The sequence below is a fragment of the Schistocerca nitens genome, chromosome 5, assembly GCF_023898315.1.
Source record: "Schistocerca nitens isolate TAMUIC-IGC-003100 chromosome 5, iqSchNite1.1, whole genome shotgun sequence".
Taxonomy (NCBI): domain Eukaryota; kingdom Metazoa; phylum Arthropoda; class Insecta; order Orthoptera; family Acrididae; genus Schistocerca; species Schistocerca nitens.
This window is the reverse complement of record NC_064618.1, coordinates 397,873,175-397,897,236: the sequence shown is the minus strand read 5'-3', so window position 1 is coordinate 397,897,236 and position 24,062 is coordinate 397,873,175. Positions and strand designations below refer to the sequence as shown.

The following is a 24,062-nucleotide window of genomic DNA, read 5'->3' as shown; positions in this document are numbered from 1 at the left end:
TTATCTAAGAAATTTACGTTTATGTTACAATTTTTATTTGGAACGTCTACTGCTTATATCGAAACTTTTCTGTTTCCATGTTAAGCTCGCTGTCGTTGCTAAATGTCTTCTGATTAGTCCGGAGCCGCGGGACTGCTACGGTCGCGGGTTCGAATCCCGCCTCGGACATGGGTGTGTGTGATGTCCTTAGGTTAGTTAGGTTTAAGTAGTTCTAAGTTCTAGGGGACTTATGACCTAAGATGTTGAGTCCCATAGTGCTCAGAGCCATTTGAACCATTTTGTCTTCTGATTAAATTTTACTTTGCTGCAGTTCCATAATTCACTTCAGGAGAAGTCTCATTTCTTCAGGATGCTAACTTTTTGAAGATAGTGTATTTCTTATGTATGCGTCACTCTTTTACGAGACACAGCTTAGCTTTTATTACTCGTCGAACAAGTATTTTAACTGCAAATAAAGATGGTAATAAGAAACAAATATCAATAAGTTGCAGCAATTTTTATTCTCCCCAAGTGCCTAAGATGAATGATCAGGAAAGAATGGACTGATGACTACCCAAATAAGAATTCTAGTAATTTCGTATGCAGAATAAGATCAATAGAGGAATCACTGCATTGTCAGAGATGCAAGAAGAGAGGTAAAGATAAACAGATTATAATGAAAAAAGGAGGCTCACGCTATTGGTAACAGAAAACAGATAATTGAAATTATGCATGGAAATAAATTTCTTAGATAACTTTGCAACAGAGATATTGTGGCCATGGAAGCAGAAGACCGAGCAGCGAGACGTCTTTAAAAAATTAATTTTGTAAACAGCTGTTGCTGGCTAGTTATCTATATAGTTAAAAAACACAACATTCTAACGAAAAAAAAAACAACGATGCACCGCGTAGGAATTGTCCAATGGGACGGAGATCGGTAGCTGTGATGTACTTGTAAAGACAAACAAATGATTACAGTGTCAGAAACATTGGTTGATTTATTCAAGACAAAAAAATTCACAAATTGAGCAAGTCAGCAACGCGCTGGTCCACCTCTGGCCATCATGTAAGCAGTTATTAGGCTTGGCAGTGAATGATATGATGTCATCCTAAGGGTTATTGTGCCGAATTCTATCCAATTGGTGCTTTGGATACTCAAAATTCCGAGCTGGTTGGAGGGCCCTGCCAAAAATGCTCCAAACTTACTCAGTTAGGGAGGGATCCGGTGACCGCGCTGGTCAAGGTAAGATTTGGCAAGCACAAGACGAGCAGTAGAAACTCTCGTCATGTGCGAGCGGGCATTATTTTGCTGAAATGTAAGCCCAGGATGATTAGCCACGGATTTTCTTTTTTTAATTATTCTTAACTACCAAATTCATTTGTACTTCACTTCCCTATTCCATTATATTATTTGTAATGGTTTCAAAATGCTGCACCGCAAGAAACAATAATTGTACATACACGAAGAATATAGAGCCCGCCCCCACGTGGCGGGACACGGCAACGGTGTGAGTGGGGTCGAGAAACGGGGTGGTGTCTTAATAGCCACTCTGGGTTTTGAACCCAGTCACAGCGGCCAAGTGGCATATAACGACCCACCATAAGCAACCAGAAGGTGGGTCAGAAAACATAGCAGCAAGTGAAAAAAAATGGGGTATAGAATATTTTGGACATACTACTGTGCTGTAATGGTGCCATGGATGATAACCGAAGAAGTCTTGCTATGAAATGAAATGAAATGGCACCCCAGTCTATCACTCCCAGTTGCAGGGCCATGTGGCCGGCAACACGTCTGCGGACAGTCTCATTGGCTGGACTAGAATTGTCTTCAGTGACGAGTCCCGCTTCGAACTGAGCCCCGATGACCAGCAAATAAGTGTCTGGAGACAACCCAGACAGTGGTGAAATACCAACTTTACTGTCATCCACAAATGTCGGACAAGCAGGAGTGATGGTCTGGGAGTGCCGTTTCTTCTCATAGTAGGACCCTTTTGGTTGTCATCTGCTGCACCTTCAAAGCATAGCGGTGCTTCAACTATATTACACACGCATTTTGTTGTCCTTCATGGAAAGCCATCCTGGCTTATATTTCAGCAAAATAATGCCTGCCCGTACACGGCGAGATTTTCTACTGCTTGTCTTCATCCTTGCCAAACTCTACAGTGGCCAGCAAGGTCTCCGGATATCTCTCCAACTGAGAACGGTTGGAGCTTTTTTGGCAAGGCCCTCTAACCATCTCGTGTTTTTGACGATCCAACTCGCCAATTGGGCATAATTTGACATAATATTCATCAACAGGACATAAGGGGTAGGGGTGGACCAACGGGGTATTGGATTGCTCAATTTAAGATCCATTTTTTTCTGAAATTGTTGTCATTTGTTGATCCATATATGTACATCACATCTACTGATTCATGTCACATTTGGGCAATTCCTTCGTGGGTCATTGTTCCTTTCTTTTGTCTTGGAATATGTGTTAATATTAGTGTTTCGTAAACTGTTTGTGAATATTAAGATTAGTTGGTTAGATGTATCACTCAACTACAAACATCATCTAGCTGTCAAGTTTTAACAATTTTCTCCCGTAAGTTCATCAGTATAGAGTTGATCTAAGTACCTCTCTTTGTCCTCGAGAGTTGGGAGTCTGTCAGTACCAACTGCTTCTTTTATCTCTTTGTGCACTCGTTCCTGGACGTCAGGATGCCGTAACATCATAAGGAAAGCAAATCGAAGAGAGTTGCTTGTCGTTTCTGCACCAGCAGTAAACATGTCGTAACACAGCATGAGGAGCTGGCTCTCTGGAAAACAAAGAAAGCACTTCAAACGGATAGCGAAAAGCTTATCTAAGATACGCAAATAGGTTTTTCGCTTTTTGTATACTCATTAATGTATGTGAGTTTGATTCAAGGGAAGCAGGGATCGAAGCAACAACACTTATGAAAATAACCCAAATAACTTTACCGCGAAATAAAATCAGAACAGTTACAAAAACAAAGGGAGGCAGGTCGAAAGTGAATATCTTCTTTGCAAATCTGCGAAATCAAAATATACTTCTGGGTAGCACTCAGTAGGCTACCGTACTGCTTCATCCATGCAATATGCTCTGATCTATTTTGGTACGTTATCAACGAAGCTCTCGAGACCATTGATGAATACAGCCGCTTTCCTCTAGGGAGGGGCTGGAGGGTAGGGGATATTGAGTTCACGGGGGACGGCGGGGGAAAAGCTTACAGGCTTCAGATTTTATTGATAACATACTAAATAAATAGCAATGTTACTAATATGTAAAAATTTCTCTTCATCTGTGATACTTAATTAAATAGTGTAAGCACTAGGTAGGTGTAGCAAAATTAATTATATATCTTAAAGAACAAAATTATGAAAATCAATAAAACAATATTATTTTACGGAATAACGTAGGCCTACATTTACTAAAAAGTCGAGTGTTCTTTACAGTATATCTGTCGTTATCAATGAAAGTTTCTGTAGGTTTCTCACCCACAGTATATTTGCTAAGATACACTGATGAACCAACACGTTATGACCACCTACTTTAAAGCACGTTCGTCCACTTCTGTAAAGAAATTCAGCAGTGATTCTGCGTGCCATGGGTTTTACAAGCACTTGATAGGTTTCCATACTTGACAGGTTTCCAGAGGTGTGTAGCAGCAGATGTTACCCACAGGTCACACACTTACCGTAATTTATGTGGTTCGAGGGCGTGGAGCTGACGCCCGATAGCGTTCCACTTGGGTTTCATCGGATTCAGATAAGTCGAATTTGATGACCAAGACATCAACGTGAGTTCACTATCATGCTGTTGAAACCACAACAGCACGATTATGGCTTTGTGACACGGATAGTTATCCTGCTGGAAGATCCCACTGCTGTTAAGGAAGATATCAAGTACAGTAGAGCTTCGATTATCCGAACGTCCGTCAACCGAACGACCGCTTAACCGAACTGTGTACTCGCTCGCACCTGTTACTCTCCCATCCTACAGTCCATCATCCCCCTCACTCCCAAATCAAGGTTCCGACAGTAGTCGCCGCACTGGGCCACCGCTGGCGGAACATTGTTTCTAATGGGGCCTTCACAAGGCGCTGCTGACCGGCTAAGCCGCCAGTCGCTGTGTTTCAACAATCAGCACACTTCTGTCGGCTTGGCACTGGCAGTAGCAGTAACGGCAGTATCAAAGCTGTTCACAGCAACAGCTGCGCCAGTTTAGAGTTGCGGCGTGCCGCTCCGCGCAGTTTGAAGGATTGCGCGCCCCCAAGAAGAGCTTCTCATGGTGCAAACAGTCACCTTCTGTTCTCTGTTACGACCACAGAAAGTGAAGATGAAAGTATACCAACAGCTTCTGAGGCGTTCATTTGTTTAGATACTGCCGTGCGCTGATTTGAAGCCCAAGAAGAACGTGACCAGTTTCAGATATCTGTAATGAAAAACGTACGTGACTTAGGTGCCCGTAAGCGTGTAGGCTTGCTTAGACAGACCAAAATAAAGGATTTTTTTAAACGTTAATTTAGTATACTGTGTGTATTGTTCATGCAAAATGCGTATGTAATATGTATATATTTTTGTTTAATAAACTGTGCCACATACTATATATTCCTACTGAAGTTGCCTTCGTATGTTACTTTGTAATACTAAAAGAGATGCCTGATTTTATGAGTAAATTTACTGTACAGTACTTCTTTTTGGCAAATAAACATGTACAGTTCGCTTATCCGAACAAACCAGTTTTCTGAACACCCATGTCCCCCAATAATCGACGATCTACTGTATAACGGGTTAAGGTGGTCCCTAATAATGTTCCCTTAGTTCACAGGCATCATGGTGCCTTCGATTACTACCGCAGCTTCCATGGAATCCCAGATGAACGTTCCCATAACATAATACTGCTTTCAAAGGCCTGCGTCCGTGGCGCGCTGCATGTTTGGAGCAGCCATTCGTCTGGATGACAGCGTATCTGAGCTCGAACATCGACCTGGTTTAAAAATAAATGAGACTCATCCGATCAGGCGACACGATTCCATGTATACCTGGTCCTACTTGATGATCCTGTGCATACTGTAATCATGTCTGACAATGTTGTTAGGCCAACATGGGAGCACGTACGGGTCCTCTGCTGCGGACGCATCTCTGAAATGGTGTTCTTTTACAGCTTTTCGGTGCTTCCAGCAGCTTTTCTAAATTTATTGAAAGGTACTTACTACTCACCGTGCTTTTTGCAGAGTTTGGACACCGTTTTCAAATCCATATAACACAATTTGCACCCCGATAGTGATTGAAGTACAGCCAACTGTACAGACATTCCCATTTTTTGCCTGTACTTAATCTGGCGTTCAACACGTTTTTTAGGTTTATAACTGAGGATGAGCCAGAAATAGTACAATTTTCGTTTGAAAACTGTGGAAGAATAAGTGAAGACTCAGTATGCAATTCACCTTCATATTCACTAGCAATTCCTTCAATAGGCACACACTCATCTATGTCTTCTGCTGTACGCTGTCTTTTACTAGAAAAGAAAGCAAATAAAGTTTGTTATTTCCAAATTGCTTTTCGGCACTAAAGCTTTTTTGTACGAGGAATTGAGAAGACCGCACGCACATTGGATAATCATGTCACTTTTCCATAGTACGCTGTTGACTGAGTTACTGTTAAAATAGCTGCATACACGAAGTTGAAATTCATTACAACAGTGGAAGCTGAGTAGCGCTGAGTGTGTAGCAGGCAGCAGCTTTTGTATTTAAATGGAGCCTTTTTGCACGTATCAAACTATGCAGATTTAACACCCTGCCGGCGCAGTTGAATTTTGTCAAAACAATGCTACCGCATTAGTTGTTACATTACTCCAGCCCAGACGATTGCTTAAGTTCATACGTTATTTTGACTTTTAATGTTACACACAAATAGATACGAATTTCTCTGGGGGAATTTTTATCTTCTAGGGGTATTTTCCCTCCTTGGACCACCCCTTGAATTCATCACTGTTCTAGACGTTGCTGCTGTCATACAATAAAGGCTATCATGGCTGGGTTCTTAGCTGCTGCTGAATCTTCCGGCTTGTATAGTAGTCCAGAGATGCACTGGACATCTCCTGACGTGCTCCTCGTTCTGCTGTGTCTTGCCAATAGACGAATCAGATATCGAAGACCGACATAAATACTGTGGGAAAGTTCGTAGTCGAGGATTATATGCAGTAGTATCGCAGTCTAACACATTCCTGTCGCGACGCTCGCTAATGAAATAGTTGTTACCGTCTGATAGAACCACGCCAGCACCCCTAACGGCGAGAAAGCCAGCCGTGAGATTAATGAAATATTTTCGAATATGCGTATAACTGCATCTTACTCAGCTGAAAGCAAGAGAACGTAAACACGTATTTCATGAATGAGAAACATATTTTTGTTGTTGTCTGTTCTTATAGTCATAGAAACTTCTCTTGACACGTACCGATTTTGTACGGCGTCTTATGATTCTGTTCTTATAGTCATAGAAACTTCTCTTGACACGTACCGATTTTGTACGGCGTCTTATGATTCGTATATTCTTATACTTCAGTTGAATTTCTAATTCACGAATATTTTTTGCAAATGAAATTACTTTTGCTTAAAAAGCGACTGTGTTGAAGAATCTTGTCATTTATGAACCTGGTTTCTTCTGTGCTGGGAAACAGTTTTATTAGTTTTGACGTATTACGAGGGCTATTCGGAAAGTAAGGAACGATAGGTCGCGAAATGGAAACCACAGTGAAAATCAAAACTGTTTTATTTTCAACGGTTAGATACGCCTTCCAGCTACTTCTCTACACAGTCGTCACTCAGACATCTGCTGTGGCGTGCCGGCCGCGGTGAACGAGCGGTTCTAGGCGCTTCAGTCCGGAACCGCGCGACTGCTGGTGGCAGGTTCGAATCCTGCCTCGGGCATGGATGTGTGTGATGTCCTTAGGTTAGTTAGTTTAAGTAGTTCTAAGTTCTAGGGGACTGATTACCTCCGATGTTAAGTCCCATAGTGCTCAGAGCCATTTGAACCATTTATGTCGTAGCGTTGTACCAACTTTTTAATTCCCTCGTTGTAGAAGACAGCCGCAAGTGGTTTTCGACAATTTTCTACTCGGGACTGCAGCTCGTTGTCTGTATCAAAATATTGTCCTCATAGGCAGCTGTTGATCTGAGCAGAGATGAACCTCAGGAGTAGCCAATTACGGGCTGTATTGTAGTTGATCAAACACGTCCCACTGAAAACACTGCAGGAGCATCTTCATTGCCCCTGCAGAGTGCGGCCGAGGAATGTCATGTAGAACGAACCGCATGACAGTTATGTTATCTGGATTGCATAGCTTCAGGCGAAATCTGTCGCTAGGCCCTCATACTTGGTGGGAGATGCTAATTTATAGCCATCTTTACGTTCTCTCTGTGAGCACAGAACTGAAAAGAGCGACATGATGCGATCGACGGGTGTACTAGACACAGTGCCCAACGCATCTGTGCAAAACTTCATTAGATTTTCACTGTATTTTCCATTTCGTGACAGATCGTTCCTTACTTTTCGAATAACCCACATATTATCACGTCTGTTTGGTTCTCCCTTCAGCTACAGTTGTGTTGGCTTACTTGATACATTAAATAAAATAGACAATGTATTCCATACAATGTTCCTATGTTCCACATTCTCTAACTTGACTGGAATGTTAGTGAACAAAATTCAAGTTTTTGATTAGATACACAGCATCTTTTTGAACAAGGTCAAGTCTTCTGCTGTTCAGTCGCCATTTTCTTTTTCTTAAGACAAAATGACTTTCTTCAGTAAATATATGTAGGTTATATGAAAATCGTAAGTAAACTGCCTTGTTATGAACCATTTCAAACCTACCAGAGTCCTTTGTAAACTACAGAAGGACAAATGGATGTCATTCTTTAGCTACTGCCTATTTAAATGCTAATACGTACAACTGCTATTGTAAAAACTCTGTTACATATCAATATCAACAATACTGTTTGCACTCATCCGATATCGTATTCAGAAGTGTGGCTTACTGTCCACTTGGAGCGCTGCTGTCGCAGTGTATAACGAAAATGAGCAGAAGGGTCGTGACCGTGGAGGTAAAAAAAAGAAGGGACATGGCGCTATAGACGCTGTACTTTGTATAGGCGCTGTACGCTGTTTTGAAGTAAGAGTGGGCGGGGCCCGCCACCATTTTCAGTAGCCCAAAACATTAGTAGACTACTATTTGCATGCAACAGTTACTTTAAATACAAAAAAATTACAGTTCTTACACGAACAACATAGTGTCAGGACGGAATTCCACTCCATTTTCTGATCTTGAGTGTTTTTGCTCTAGTAATACGACACATTTGGCCTCGTTAATGTAATTTGTTTCTGTTGATATATTTCTAATAACGAAGAGATGTATGTGATGTGAAAAGGATGCTTTCGTAATGCATTTTATTCTAGTTTTACTTATTTATATCGATAGCAAATGAAGCTGGAACTCTGAAACTAATACTTGTTTGCTTACTGGTACTGTTTCTTGTTCTTGTCATTTTCAGCTTTCAATTCATAAACACTTTTTAATGTTCACTTGTACAAGAACCTTACCTACGTGTTCTTTTGTTAGCCCATAAACGTGTACAATGAGGAAAGACGGAAGACATGCTATTGCATATTGTGCATGTCAACAAAGTGAACGACTATAGAAATGTCAAAGAAACAGAGGTATACCTCCATGCAGAATAGAGTTCTTGTTTCATTAGATTGTCAGAGCATTGCTCTCATTGTGGTTTACATACATTCTCCCTCTGAAATCTTACCTGTGATGTGTTTTTCAGTGTGTCGCCAATAATAGTAATTACAGGGTAAGAAAAAAAGATATAATTTTTTTAAACGTCTTCCGGCGTTGTGGAATGCTATAAATATGATTAAGGGAATGATCTCAAATCTTTAAGACCACATAAAATGGACATTTGCTTTACCATGTATATAAGTATTTTTTTATTAGTGATTGCTTAAGCTGTGTAAGATGGAGGCCTACCTTTCCAACAGCAGCCTATTTGTTTCTTTTCCCAGAATATTTCTCGCCAATAACTCTATCAGTTTTTCAGGAACAACCAAATATAGGACAATTTGAATGTATGTCTGCTTTGATCATCTGCTTGATTTTCCTTTTGAATTTCATTTTGAGATTTTCAAAGTATATAAGTTTGTGCCACGCTTTTTGATGTACTAATAATTAGTTACTTAGTTTCGTGTCCCGTTTATCATTTGCATGATAAAATGTAATGATATGGAACGAGCCATTGTATATTGACATCAGTTTTTTTTTGTAAATATGCGTCCATGCTGATCATTTTTTAGTTTTTACGTTTTTCAATTAAAGACAGACAGATGTTAGCCAGTAATTCTTTCCCATCACCATCTACACGTAGCGGTAATAGATAATCTTCTGTGGAATAGGAGGAGTTACCAGAAAGAAACGTTTATGAACTCTCCTCAGGTGATCAGCTGAGTGGTGGCGTCGTCTTGTTGAAACGTATCGACGAATTTCGTACCAGTCATCCTCAAGCAAGGTCTCGGGATGCTGGCTGTCTCACCATTTATTTGTTTATAGCCTGTTGGCTTTTACTCCACAATGTGTGTTGTTAGTGTGTGATTGTCTTTGACTGTTTTGGCTGTCTACGTGTTGTGTTGGTGTTCTGGTGGTGTCTAGTACTTGCCTGACTTTGGCGAGATGTTGGGTATTTTAAGGATTAAGGACTGGTATTAGGATTTGGAGATTTTTGGGATTTTTTTTTTCGAAGATCGTCATGGGGCGTTTGTGCTTGTCGCGGGACATGTCATATTGACCTAAGGAGTGGATGAGGTTGTTTCCAGATCTGGAAGAGCTCTCATGGAAAGCCCTTGCCAGATCTTGGAGTCTTTCTTTGAGAAGTGGTATTTCGGCAGCGGCGTGCAGATCGTCGGTGGGGGATTCCATGGGTAGATGCAGTGCCCTCCTGAGGACGCGGTTCTGCAGTCTCTGGAGTTTGTCCAAGTGCTGCTTCGCCGCATATCCCCAGACAGAGCACGCACACTCCATTACTGGCTGTATAAGGGCCTGATAGACGTTGAGTCCTACAGAGCAGGGATGGGACAGGGTATAAGATGGACATTCTGGCACAGATCTTCCTACCACGGACTTGCTTATTTGTCCCAAGCGCACGTTTCTGATGTGCTCCGTACAGCGCTGTAACATACACCGTTGTGTTTGTCCGATGTAATGCCTTCCACATTCGCACTGGATACTGTAGTTGCCCGACGTCTGTAGCCCTTAAGGGTCTTTGGTCGAGCCAAGTATGTCCTTCACTTTTTGCGTTTTGCGGAAAAAGGCTTTTATACCGCACTTTTTCAATATTCTTGCCATTTTGGCTGTTGGCGGGCCAGCATAGGGCAGGAACGCTACTCGATTTGCTTCGTCTTCTTTTGGCTTGTCCTTCCGCCTCTTGTCTATCCGTAACGCGCGTCTTTTCTGCGTCTCGCTGTAGCCGTTTTTCCGGAAAGTTTCCCTCAGGTACTGCAGTTCCTGTGGAAAACTCCCCCTGTCGCAGATGGACCAATGTCTTTCGTACCGAGTTTCGTTGTGCCGGATGGTGGCAACTCCGAGCATTAAGATATAGGTCTGTGTGAGTCTTTTTTCCTGTAGACCGAGTGTCCCAACGTACCGTCCGGATTTCTGTTGATTAAAATGTACAGGAAGGGTAGGCATCCGTTCTCTTCTACTTCCATGGTGAACTTGACATTTTCATGCATGCCACTGAGATGACGTAGAAACTCCTGTAGGTTTTTCTTGCCATGTGGCCACACCACAGAAGTGTCGTCAGCGTATCTATACAATGCCTTTGGTTTAAGGCGGGCGGTATCCAGTGCTACATCTTCAAAGTATTCCATGTAGAGGTTGGCAATACCCGGAGCAAAGGGGGAGTCCATGGCAACCCCGTCTATTTGTTCATATAATTTCCCAACACATTTGAAACAGGGTGTAGTTAGCACAGGACGAAAGAGTCTGATTGTGTCTTCACCGAAGTGTCCAACAAGAAGCTCTAAGGAATCGTCCAGTGGCATGCGGGTGAAAAGGGACGTAACATCAAAGCTGACTAGTAGGTCCTTCTCATCTGTACACAGCTCTTGGAGAACCTTAAAAAATTCTGTCGAGTTCTTGACGTGGTGTAGGTAGTGACCAACATATGGTTTTAGTAGTTGTGGTAGAAGTTTGGTTATCCCATATGACGCTGAGTTTATGGTGTTCAGTATCGAACGTAGTGGAACTCTCTCCTATGGACCTTCGGGGGCTATATAGCCTTGAGGCACCAGTGCCCAGGAGTAAAGCCTTCTGATGGTGTTCCTGTCTAGTTCCGAGTTGGTGAGAAGATCTATGGGCCAACATGTGACTTCAGTAGTCGTGTCTTTCCTAACGTTTTGAGCTAGTCGACTTCAAGTGTGTGACGAAATGAGACCTCCCTTCTCTTTTTACTTCCATGGATAAAACTCAATTAACGACTGTCGTCTGTCAAAGATAAATTTACCCATCGGCTACTCAGAGCCTTTGGCCAAATATCGCTCAAGGTCACTCTCATACCTGTTTCTTTTCTGTTAAATTACCACTACATTAATATATTTCGATGGCTATTCTGTATAGCCGTAGATAATAGCTGCTCAAGCCTATCTGAGTCATTGGTGGTGGGCATCTTGCGGAGGGATCCTGTGACGACGCAATGCAGATTTCAGCTGGTTTGGAGAGACTGTTCTATCACTCATCACTGCACATGAGCTGCTGAGAAAGACTTCTCGAATAGCTGACAAGGATTAATGACGTCTGCTTCGTAGAATTTTCCTTAATTCTTTGAGTTTAGCTGTCAATGACAATTTCTTATGCTTCTCAAAGAAATGATTTTGGTCAACGCTCTTCGGAGGAATCTACATAATAACACGGATCTGGTCAAATGTAACTCTTATGACACCTCTAACAACATGCCTGACCTCGGTGCTCAAAACATTCCTGACCTTGAGTGTTCCTCTAACCATGCCACTTTCGATCACTCAATCAATTTCCATTTTTGAAATTTTGTAATAAGAAAGCAGTGGATCATGACGTCTAATTGCGTATTTAACGTGAGACCACTCAGGGTACATTCAAAATTGTTTCTGGGGTTTTTGGTTTACAGTACTCCTATAGGTTAAGTTCCACTGCAGTGGCGAGTAGCAACTGAGCTAGTTTTGACGGGAAACAATATGTAAATTGCCAAAAGGTGAAACGTGATGTCTAATTAAAGAAGGTCAACTGAAGTTGAATGCTCCTTTCATGTCATTAGATGCGGAGCACAAGCTTCGACCGGCTAAGCATGTGGGAAGTAATTGATGGTACCTGTTCGAACGTATCGTCCTATAATTCAGTTGAAATGTTTGAGATAAACAGTGGGACATTTAGACACTGGATCCCCAGAGGAAGTCCACTTTGTATCAACTCGCATTGGTGGTCATGTTAAGTGTGCAAGTAGTGTATTTAGAGTTCAAAATGTACTTAATTTTAACTCTGCCACAGCTATTCAATTGAAAACGCCTACTGTACACTGTATACCGCATTAGAAACCTTACTTATATCCAATTAAGTATTGGAAATGCGATGGGGGTCCCATTTGTTCGAAATGTTAACCGGATTGCCAGTGTGGGATTACGTTGCCTTTTCTTTTCTTTCTTTCTTTTTCTTTTTGAGTCATCAATTTATCAATCTACTGACCGGTTTGAAGCGGTCCACGAATTCTTCTCTTCTACCAGCCTCTTCATCTCAGGGAAGCGCTTGCATCCTATGTCCTCATATATACGGTGGGTGTATTCTAATCTCAGTCTGCATCTGAAGTTTTTATCCTCTACAGCTCCCTCTAGTGTCATGGAAGTTATTCTGTGATTGCTTAACAGATGTCCCACCATCCTATCCGCCCCTCATGTCAGTGTTTTCCACATATTCCTTTTCTTGCCGAAACTTCGCGGAACCTCCTTACTCCTTACCTTATCAGCCTTCCTAATTTTCAATATTTTCCTGTAACGCTACGTTTCAACTGCCTCGATTCTTTTTTTTTCTGGTTTTCCAACAGCCCACATTTCACTACCATAAAATGCTGTTCGCGAAACGTACACTTGACAGCAAAAAAAGTGGGTCACACCTGAATTCCAACGTGTAGGCTGCACCTGAATGTATGCAACCAACATAGCATATCTGTGTTGCACATCGTCACTACCCTCCACAGTACAGTCGTTGTTAGATACACAATGGGTACTGCTAGAGACTACTAGAGAATACCGGTCTTTATGACAGTCCATCCAGATGTAAAGTAACACCAAGATCGTACAGAAGAGATGAGACAGTCCATAACGTTTGTTAGTTATACTTAATTACAATAAGTGACATTTCAAATGTGATGGGACAACTAGTTTTGTCACATAAATCGTTCAGTAATCCTTAGGCCCAATTAAATATTTGAGACAGTATATGGATTTATATAGTTGTATGGCAATTGGAAACAAGTTCTTTGCTGTCTAAAAGGTTTACCCAACACTTGCTGAACGTCGTTCAACGTTCAACAGGGAGCGGTTTCGCATCAACTTTACGTAATACTAAGCAGTTAAAAGAAAACGTGATTAACGGCAGCAACCACTCTACGGACATCCCAACATTAACAGCAAATCATTAGTAATTTCATTGTTCACATTACTCATCAACAGTTACTTGTACACGAAGTTGTACTTTAAATGACATGACCAACGTCTTCGTTCTGGATCCGGATGCAAACCTAGAACGTAAAGCCATTGTTAACCAAGCAAAGCCTTGTGCCTTATCGAGACTCGATCACTAGGCAGAAAGAGACGTCAAATATTGACGTTTGCACTAGTATCAGTTATCAATTCTCAACTTGAAAGTAAATGACGATAATGTTTGTATGAAAGCAGGAACCCTAACATGACAATTACCTTCTAGGTAATTAACCTCGAAAGACGTCGTACAGTGGTGCATTGTCAAGGAATAAAGGATGCACATGTTTAAAACTGAAATGCCATCATGTAATGCTGGGGACAAGGATGCGAACCCAGCACCTAATCGGATTATTGAATAAGTATGTAAAATCAGAATGTAGATATCACAGTTTGTCACCAGTAGTGGGGTTGGAACCTTAAATGATGACTGAAGTTGTATTGCCTGACCGGAATTCGAACCCGGCGCCTACCGCTGTCGTTGTCTGACCAGGAACATATGAGAAATGTCCAATGTTGGTCCACCATCAGCGAGATGAGCACACGTTTAACTAGAAATAAGGTGATGAAAACGTCTATGCTGAATGAGAGTCGAACGCTGCACACATGGTTATGAAGACACGTTAATATTCAACTTCATATTTAGTAGTAGCTAGGAGTAGCATGTTTAGTTACAAACCTTAAGGCCTTACTCATCCCTAATAACGTGTTGACTAATGTGGTGTCACCACCAGACACCACACTTGGTAGGTGGTAGCCTTTAAATTGGCCGCGGTCCGCTAGTATACGTCGGACCCGCGTGTCGCCACTGTCAGTGATTGCAGACCGAGCGCCGCCACACAGCAGAACTAGAGAGACGTCCTAGCACTCGCCCCAGTTGTACAGCCGACTTTGCTAGCGAAGCTACACTGACAAATACGTTCTCAATTGCCGAGACGATAGTTAGCATAGCCTTCAGCTATGTCATTTGCTATGACCTAGCAAGGCGCCATTACCAGTTTATATTGAGATTGTTATTAATGTATCAACAAGAGCGATGTACACCAATTATGGATTAAAGTTAAGTATTCCAGCAGCAACGTACCTTATTGGCTATATTAATTACATTGTCCTGTTCCAGACCTCACGCCAGTTTGCGTGAGCTTAAACGCGTGCATTTCGGCCTCCTCTAGCAACACGGTGTTGGCTCTTCTGCCAACACTACACTTGGCGACGAGTATAAAAACGGTCTTCTTTATACTTGCTTAAATTAATTGTGTCATGGCTTCGCCACAATCTCCAGATGTACGGTCCGAATTTTATCGCTTGCAGAATCAGCAGACGCAGGCCTTATTGGATGCCCTAGGACAGCTCGTCCAGGGTCAACATGCAATGCAAAACGATGCGGCAGCCGTCGCTCCACCGCTCCCGCAGCCACAACACACAGTTGCACCACCTTTTCATCCTTTTGATGCGGCACTGGTAAGCTGGACGGAGTGGTCACGCCGATTGGGATTCCATCTCGCCGCCTACAGAATTCAAGGCAACGAGCAGCAGCCTTTCTTATTATTGTGTGTAGGCGTCCAGACGTACCGAGTGATAGTGAAATTATTTCCCCGACGCGACGTAGCAACTCTGTCCTACGAAGAAATTTTGTCATCATTAGATACATATTTCAAAGAATCAGTCAATGTAGTTGCCAAACAGTATACGTTCTTTCGTACCAAACATACATCCGAGTCCAGAGCACCTCCGTGCCATACAGGACTTGCCTTCACAGCGGAATTTTAAGCAACTACAGAGTGTGCTGGGAAAAATCAATTACTACCAAATATGTGCGCCACGCCTCTTCCATTTCAGCTCCGCTTCATCGCTTACGCCGTAAAGGTGTTCTGTTCGTCTGGACGACGGAATGCGAACGCCCCTTTCGCCAGTTGAAATCGGCGTTGCTTTCCACTACTTGCCTTACGCCCTTCGATCCCCAGAAACCCCTTTTGTTGATGGTAGATGCATCGGATTTCGGGATCGGTGCTGTGCTTGTGCACAAAGATGGATCGCATGATCGCCCTATTGCCTTTGCGTCCAAATTGCTCTCGTCTGCGCAAAGAAATTATTCACAGATAGAGAAAGAAGCTTTGGCTCTCGTCTTTGGTGTTACTAAGTTTCATGATTTCTTGTATGGTCGTCACTTTACCATCATCACAGACCACCAACCGATGACAACGCTTTTTCATCCGAACAAGCCTGTACCTCCACGTACAGTGCAGAAATTCATTCGCTGGGCTCTTTTCCTTTCGCAGTACCGCCACAATATCTTGTATCGGTCCACTGCTAAGCACGGAAACGCCGATGCGTTGTCCCGTTTGCCTGTTGCTGAGGATAGAGCATTCGATTCTTCCGAACTTGCTTGCCTGTTCATTGATGCGGAAACCGATGACGTGGTCGAATCGTTTCCGATTGATTTTCGTCGTGTAGCTACAGCCACTGCTGCTGACCCTGTCCTTGCTACCGTTTTGCGTTTTGTTGCTACTCAATGGCCCTTATCACAGTCACGGATCGAGGATCCGTTGGTTCGCCGATTTTTTGCTCACAAGGAGAGACTTTTTGTTCGACGTGGTGTTTTGCTGTTGCGTTCTGATAATGATCAGTCCAGGGTCGTGATCACACGTTCGTTAGTCCTCTGTCTTACGGCTTCTCCACCAAGGACATTGGGGTATAGTGCGAACGAAACAACTTGCTCGTCAGCACTGTACTTGGTTCAGAATCGATGCTGCGATTACGAATATGTGCTCTTCTTGCATGGCGTGTGCCGACCAACAATCCGCCCCACCGAGGAAATTCTTTGCATGGCCGAAAGCCACTTCCCCTTGGCAACGCTTACACATCGATTTTGCTGGTCCATTCTGGAATGCTCGATGGTTGGTTGTGGTAGATTCATTCAGTAATTTTCCTTTTGTTGTCCGGATGTCGTCCACGACGTCATCTGCCACCATCCAAGCATTATCTGCTATCTTTTGTATTGAAGGTCTTCCACAGACTATTGTTTCCGACAATGGCCCACAATTCATGTCCGCAGAATTTCAGTCATTCTGCAAGGCCAATGGTATTCAACATCTGACATCCGCGCCGTTTTCGCCTCAGTCAAACGGTGCCGCTGAACGATTGGTCCGGACTTTCATGTCACAGATGTTGAAGTTGAAAGAGTCGCATTCTCGGGAGGACGCGTTATTGCTCTTTTTGTCCTCGTATCGCTCTCAGCCCCGAGATGGTCGCTCGCCGGCTGAGTTGCTCCACGGTCGTCCTCATCGAACCTTGATGTCTTTGCTACATCCGCCGCATCAGGTTCCTGTGCAGCGGCAGCCACCTGCTTTTGCTCCAGGCGACGTTGTATACTATCGCAACTATCGAGGTTCACGGCGTTGGCTCGCAGGGCGCATTCTTCGCTGCTTCGGCCGCGCTATGTATCTGGTTTTGGGGCCCTCTGGTGAGGTGCGTCGGCATCTCAATCAGCTGCGCCTCTGTCGTCGCCTGGGTTCTGCCGCTCCCTGTCTGCTTTCAGCGACGGTGCCGTCCGGTCAGCGCCCTGTGGACCCATGTACTGGCTCGCCTCAGCCCCAGGTGTTACCGACGCTGCCTTCCATTTTGCCTCATGGCGACGCGCCGCCGCCGCCGCCTGTTCTCCCGCCGGCGACGCCCGAAGTGGACGCTTCGCTGCAGCCGCCTAGCGCCTCCCTGGGTCACGCGCCGCCGATCGCTTCCCGTGACCAGCTGTCCTCCGACATGGAACTCTTGCCCGCTCCGGCCCAGATGTCGTCTACGACCGTCGGGTGCCCCGTTCTGATGGAGGTCGACCCTTCGGCCCCTCCTGTCTCTCTGCGGGCGCATACACCGCATGTTGGCGTGCACCCTGGACTAGGTTTTTAGGCGTTTCCTAGCTCCCCTCGGGCCGAATGGCAGGGTGCGGGTGGCACAGCCTCGCCTGTTGTTAGGCTCCCCACCTCGTCGCATACGTCAACATGGGGTCCTCCCCACGGCGGGCGGAAGCCTTATAACACAACCGTTCGCCGATTTGCGGGGGAGGAATGTGGTGTCACCGCCAGACACCACACTTGGTAGGTGGTAGCCTTTAAATCGGCCGCGGTCCGCTAGTATACGTCGGACCCGCGTGTCGCCACTGTCAGTGATTGCAGACCGAGCGCCGCCACACGGCAGGTCTAGAGAGACGTCCTAGCACTCGCCCCAGTTGTACAGCCGACTTTGCTAGCGAAGCTACACTGACAAATACGCTCTCAATTGCCGAGACGATAGTTAGCATAGCCTTCAGCTACGTCATTTGCTACGACCTAGCAAGGCGCCATTACCAGTTGATATTGAGATTGTTATTAATGTATCAACAAGAGCGATATACACCTATTATGGATTAAAGTTAAGTATTCCAGCAGCAACGTACCTTATTGGCTATATTAATTACATTGTCCCGTTCCAGACCTCACGCCAGTTTGCGTGAGCTTAAACGCGTGCATTTCGGCCTCCTCTAGCAACACGGTGTTGGCTCTTCTGCCAACACTACACCTAATATCTGCGATATCATGATATTAATTTACAAGTGGATTGACTGCCGTAAAGAGCAATGTTCTCTAGTAGTCGTGTATTATTCAGATGTAAATGAAGTGCCTCAGCAGAAAGTAATTTCCGTCGTGCAGCACGTATTGTTTCAGAGACACTGAGTAAATGGAATAAGTGCACAAAACGTGTATTATATACTCGGTATATACTATTATTTGGCGAAGCTGCAGCCAAACCTGTTTACTTTTACATTCCGCTTAGTTGTCGTGGTTGAATACAGGTTTTCTTAAGGCTACATCTAATGCACAGCGGTTACAAGAAAGTATAGTTTCCTGCGTCATGCTATTGCTAGCTAGGTGAAATATTTTGTGGTAGCTATGTTTAAAATGAATGTATTTTTAAAAGTATTGTTCGTCAAATATTTGAATAAATCGTCAATTGTAGGTGTGCCTGCACATGTTATAGCATACTAGCTGTAGCTGCTTTAGTTTGTACTACAGACTTGAGTAGGTTAGGTGTAACTTTTGATCCTTCACGGGGTGATCGTGGCCATGCGGCCCGGGTCTGTACTAGCCGCGGCTCGCGAGCTACCGGCCAGCCAGGCTGGCCGAGGCGAGACGGAAGTGAGCGAGCTGGCGGTGGCGTTGGTGCGCCAACAGCCCGGGACGAGCCAGCACGGCTGCGCCGCATGCCTCTGCCTCTGCCGCTCCGTTTGACGTAAATATGTTTACCTCCTCTCCTGAAATCAGTATAAGAGCGGCAAGCAGAAATACACATCTGGCTGTCTGCCGTAATGGCTCACTGGGAGAGGTCTATTCGAGGTAGTCAAAAAATGGTTCAAATGGCTCTGAGCACTATGGGGCTTTACATCTGAGGTCATCAGTCCCCTAGAACTTAGAACTGCTTAAACCTAACTAACCTAAGGACATCACACACATCTAAGCCCGAGGCAGGATTCGAACCTGCGACCGTAGCGGCCGCGCGGTTCCAGACTGAAGCGCCTAGAACCGTTCGGCCACTCCGGCCGGCCGAGGTAGAGTCGTCGCTCTCACTGAGGAAGAAGGATGTTCCATCAGAGAAGCTGGCAGATGGTATGGCGTATCACATACCAGGCCGGCCGAAGTGGCCGTGCGGTTAAAGGCGCTGCAGTCTGGAACCGCAAGACCGCTACGGTCGCAGGTTCGAATCCTGCCTCGGGCATGGATGTTTGTGATGTCCTTAGGTTAGTTAGGTTTAACTAGTTCTAGGGGACTAATGACCTCAGCAGTTGAGTCCCATAGTGCTCAGAGCCATTTGAACCATCACATACAACTGCAACGAGATGGTGGAGGATCTGCCTTGAAAGAGGTACCACCAACATGGCTCCTGGGAGGAAGAGAGTGATCTAACACAGGAAGGCAGGGACCTAGTGTCTAGGAGCAGAGAAAATCTCTTTCTGAACGCGAAGCAGTTGCGGCGGGAGACCAACTTCCCCGGCTCCAGTGACACGATTCGCCGAAGGCTGAGGGACGCTGGACTGCATGTACGACGATCCGCCGTGAAACAAGAGTTCAGCGAAGACAACGCTTTATACCGGCTAGCATTTGCGGAGTTCCATCTGAGGGCGTCGTGGGACAACGTCATTTTCACTGATGAGAAGGTGTTTTCCACCAATAACGACGGTCCACGAATCGTTCACAGGCCGCAAGGGACTCGCCATGGACGCGAATATGTAACCACGACGAGAAGAAGTGGCCGGCTATCTGTTACCTGCTAGGGTTGGATTTCTGCGAAAGGGGCGGGAATTCTTCACAGGATAGAAGGAACTCTGGACAGCGTGCAGTATGCCCACATATTGGAAAATGTGATGCTTCCGTCAGCGCGAATGCTGTACGCAGAAGGGGACGTCACATTGGAAGAGGACCATTCTCCCATTCACAAGTCTGCATTTGTTCAGCAGCAGCTGTCCACGATTGGCGTCAACGTCATGGACTGGCCGCCACGGGCGGCTGATATGAACTCAATGGATAACATGTGGGCTGAGGTCACCAGAATATTAACATAGAACTGGCCACGAAACCAACCAACTACTGCGGACGCTCTTTGGGACTGCGTGCTGGAAGCCTGGGAGGAAGGTGCTTCTTCAGGCTGTTACGTCCGACGGCTTATACATTCTATGCCAAGACGCGTGATAGAAGTACAAAATAATGAAGGATTCTGGATAAAATATTATAGTTCTTAAAATGTTTTGTTATGTCTTCTTTTTCGTCATTTTTCCTCATTGGGAGCTAGTGGAAGATCGCATGGCAACAGAAAAGATACAATATGGGTTAGCTTTCCTTTGAGTTGCCCTTTTAATTCAAGTTGGTTTCTTTTGAATATACAGTTTGTTAAATATTCTATTTTGATTTCATTTATACCCTGTCTACATATTTACAAACTAATCAACGTAGATGGACCCTGTCACAGCAGTTTTTGTTATTTCAAATACGTCTCTCTCTTCCCCTCCATCCATGAATACACCCTCCGTCCTCCACACAATACGCAAACGATTTCATATTATGTTTACTCTCCACGCGGGATTAGCCTAGCGGTCTAAGGCGCTGCAGTCATGGACTGTGAGGCTGGTCCCGGCGGAGTTTCGAGACCTCCCTCGGGCATGGGTGTGTATGTTTGTCCTTAGGATAATTTAGGTTAAGTAGTGTGTAAAATTAGGGACTGACGACCTTAGCAGTTAAGTCCCATAAGATTACACACACATTTGAACATTTATGTTTATTCGTTGTTAATATCTGTTCTATTCTCTCTCACACTCTCTCTCTCTCTGACACTATCGCCGCAAGTGCCCTTCTATTACACTCCCCCAAAACTTTGTAAACAAATCTAGTGGTTTCCAATGACGCTATATTTTCTCTTTCAATTGCTGCTCTCTTTACTCTCTGTCATTCCTCTCACCACCTATGAAACCGTATTCTTTGATCTCCCCTTCCCTATAACCCATTCTTCGTTCCGAGAACAGTCCTTCCTTATCTCTCGGTCCTAAGATAAAACGAACTGTGGCACACTTCTAAGTAAGCAATACTTTACAAGCATTTCACGCTTATATTTTGCACATCTGCACTTCTATCCATTCCCAGATACCGCCATCCTTCCTGTTACGCGTCCCTTGACATCTGCATCTACATCTAAATGAATATTCTGCAATTCATAATTATGTGCTTGGCAGGGGGTTCTGTGGTCTGGTGGATTAATCTTGTATTGATGTGTAAAACATGTAGGTTCACATCTCACGTCAGGCGTAGATTTTTAACACACACAAGTAGCTCTCCTTCACCTCTAGTAACGCCTAGTGCAGAACGCCAGTAAGCTCCGTAGTTTAATATCCGCAGTAAAGATAACATCCCTTCGCTGCCGACTGGGACATAGTGGCATTCGTTTGAGCTGTGACAGATGGAGAAACCCCGTAAGGCAGAGACTCTGTCACCAGCAAGCCGTCGAAAAATAGAAAACGTATTTCATTTAGTGAACCAATGGCCATGTAAGTTCACAAGGCTCTTACTTTATTTGAAACTGAGATGTTGAAAATTGTGGTGCTGGACTGGGATTAGAATTCGATTTCACTGTGTTCCCGAAGATTGCGAACTCTTCTAGGCGTCCTCGAAAGGCACCTATCTGGTTTCGAATCCTGATCAGCACAAAATATTCATTACTTCATTTCAAGCCCTAGCATGTGCACTCCGAACAACTGGTGAAAAATAATTGCATTTTCAACGTCTCTTCGTGCGTTGTCAGCTGTAATGTGTTCGTTTCAACTCACAGCCACATGATGAGCTTTTTATCACAACATTACAAGATCAAACGTTTCCTTACATCTTTTCAAGTTCAAATATTCTTCTCCATCCTACTGGTTAAAACGGGTTTAGGTTTGACGTTGTGTTCGTTGTGATCACCAACGACGTCATGTAGTGGATTCAGCCGGCCGGTGTGGCCGTGCGGTTCTAGGCGCATCAGTCTGGAACCGCGTGACCGCTATGGTCGCAGGTTCGAACCCTGCCTCCGGCATGGATGTTTGTGATGTCCTTAGGTTAGTTAGGTTTAAGTAGTTCTAAGTTCTAGGACCCTGATGACCTCAGATGTTTAAGTCCCATAGTGCTCAGAGCCATTTGAACCATGTTGTGGATTCAACCTCTCGCCAGCAGTGTATTTTCCATCAGATCATTGAAAGTACAAACATGCCATTCCTAGCTATTATTGGAAAAGAATTTGATGGTTAAAGTTTATTCATGACCACGTGTGCGGGGTTTGAATTCCATTCAGCACAGAACTTTTCGTCACCTGATGTCTAGCTAAACATGCGCCCATCTCGCTGCTGGTGAACCAACAATAGCTATTTATCGCCTATTCATGGCTAGAAAACGACGGTGCTAGATACTGGGTTCGAATCCCAGTCAGGCAAAAACAATTCTATCGTCAATTAAGGTTCCAGCATTTCGCTATTGGTGAAAACATTTGATATTTAACTTCTGACTTTATGTACAGTCGTGGTCAAAAGTATTGACTATTGAAAATGGTTCCAACAAGTCACCACTAGAAAACACTGCTCTGCATCGCAATAACTCAAGATGTAAAGTAATACCACGATACTACAAATATCAGGGAACACCTCATCACAGATAAGACTGTCCTTAAGGCTTGTAAGCTCACATTTATTGCAATAATTGACATACCTAAAATGTTAGCACTCTCATTATTACGTCAGATATGTAATGCACGTAGTAAGTTCGCCGTATTCAGGATTTCCTCCTCAAAGTAACATACAATACTTGTTATTTAACACAAAATATCATTAAAAATTTACGTTATTAACGAGCAAGTAGTTGAGAATATGTATGAACTTCAAATGACACGACGAACCGCCTCGTTCTGCATATGGATCCAAACCCAGGTCATGCAGGCTAGGCCGCGGTGGCCGTGCGGTTCTAGGCACTTCAGCCCGGTACCGCGTGACTGTACGGTCGAAGGTTCGAATCCTGCCTCGGGCATGGATGTGTGTGATGTCCTTAGGTTAGTTAGGTTTAAGTAGTTCTAGGGGACTGATGACCTAAGATGTTGAGTCCCATAGTGCTCAGACCCATTGGAACCAATCATGCAGGCTAAGATTTCGTGGCTGACGGAAATTAACAGTCATTCCTGACTAGGCATAAAGAGAGTGATATATCTTATTTTTGGACAGCATCAGTTCGCAAATATCAACTTTGAATTAAATAACGTAACATTTTTAACGGACGCGAATTCCTATCCAGCATCTATTGTCCCTGTTAACGAACTACGAGAGATGTTAAATATTGCTTCTTCACAAGTAACTTACTTGAAATGCAGTAAGGTAAAGCTTTGTGTTGGACAGGAATTCGAACCCAGAACCAAATCGGATTGTTATCAAAGCACAATCAACTTTGAGCTATCGGATTTTCTCGGCATTAGCTAGATGTATTAACTGAAATGACGAGACGAAACATTAATTTTTTCTTCCCAGGACTCCAACCCGGCACGTATCGCTGTTATATTGTAGAGAGAATTAACGTTAAGTATGGGTTTGTTACACTAGTAGCGACATGTGAGCATATTTGAACTAGAAATAATATGACGAAGAGTTCAGTACTGACTAGGAATCGAACCCCACACATATCGTTGTTGACTACACACAAAGAGACGTCAGCTACCGAATTTTTCTCCACCAGCAGCTCGGAATAACATCCTTGAACTTACAGTGATCC

At 44.0% G+C, this 24,062-nt stretch overlaps 1 protein-coding gene across 1 annotated transcript in view; it reads right to left on the bottom strand.

Moving 5' to 3' along the window:
* Window positions 1-24,062, bottom strand: part of LOC126260492 (methyl farnesoate epoxidase-like) — a 227,389-nt gene that overhangs the window by 50,980 nt on the left and 152,347 nt on the right. The window contains exon 6 of the mRNA XM_049957820.1: window positions 2,597-2,777. Within this exon, the coding sequence (XP_049813777.1) occupies window positions 2,597-2,777 (181 nt within the window). The remainder of the gene's footprint in view (window positions 1-2,596; window positions 2,778-24,062) is intronic.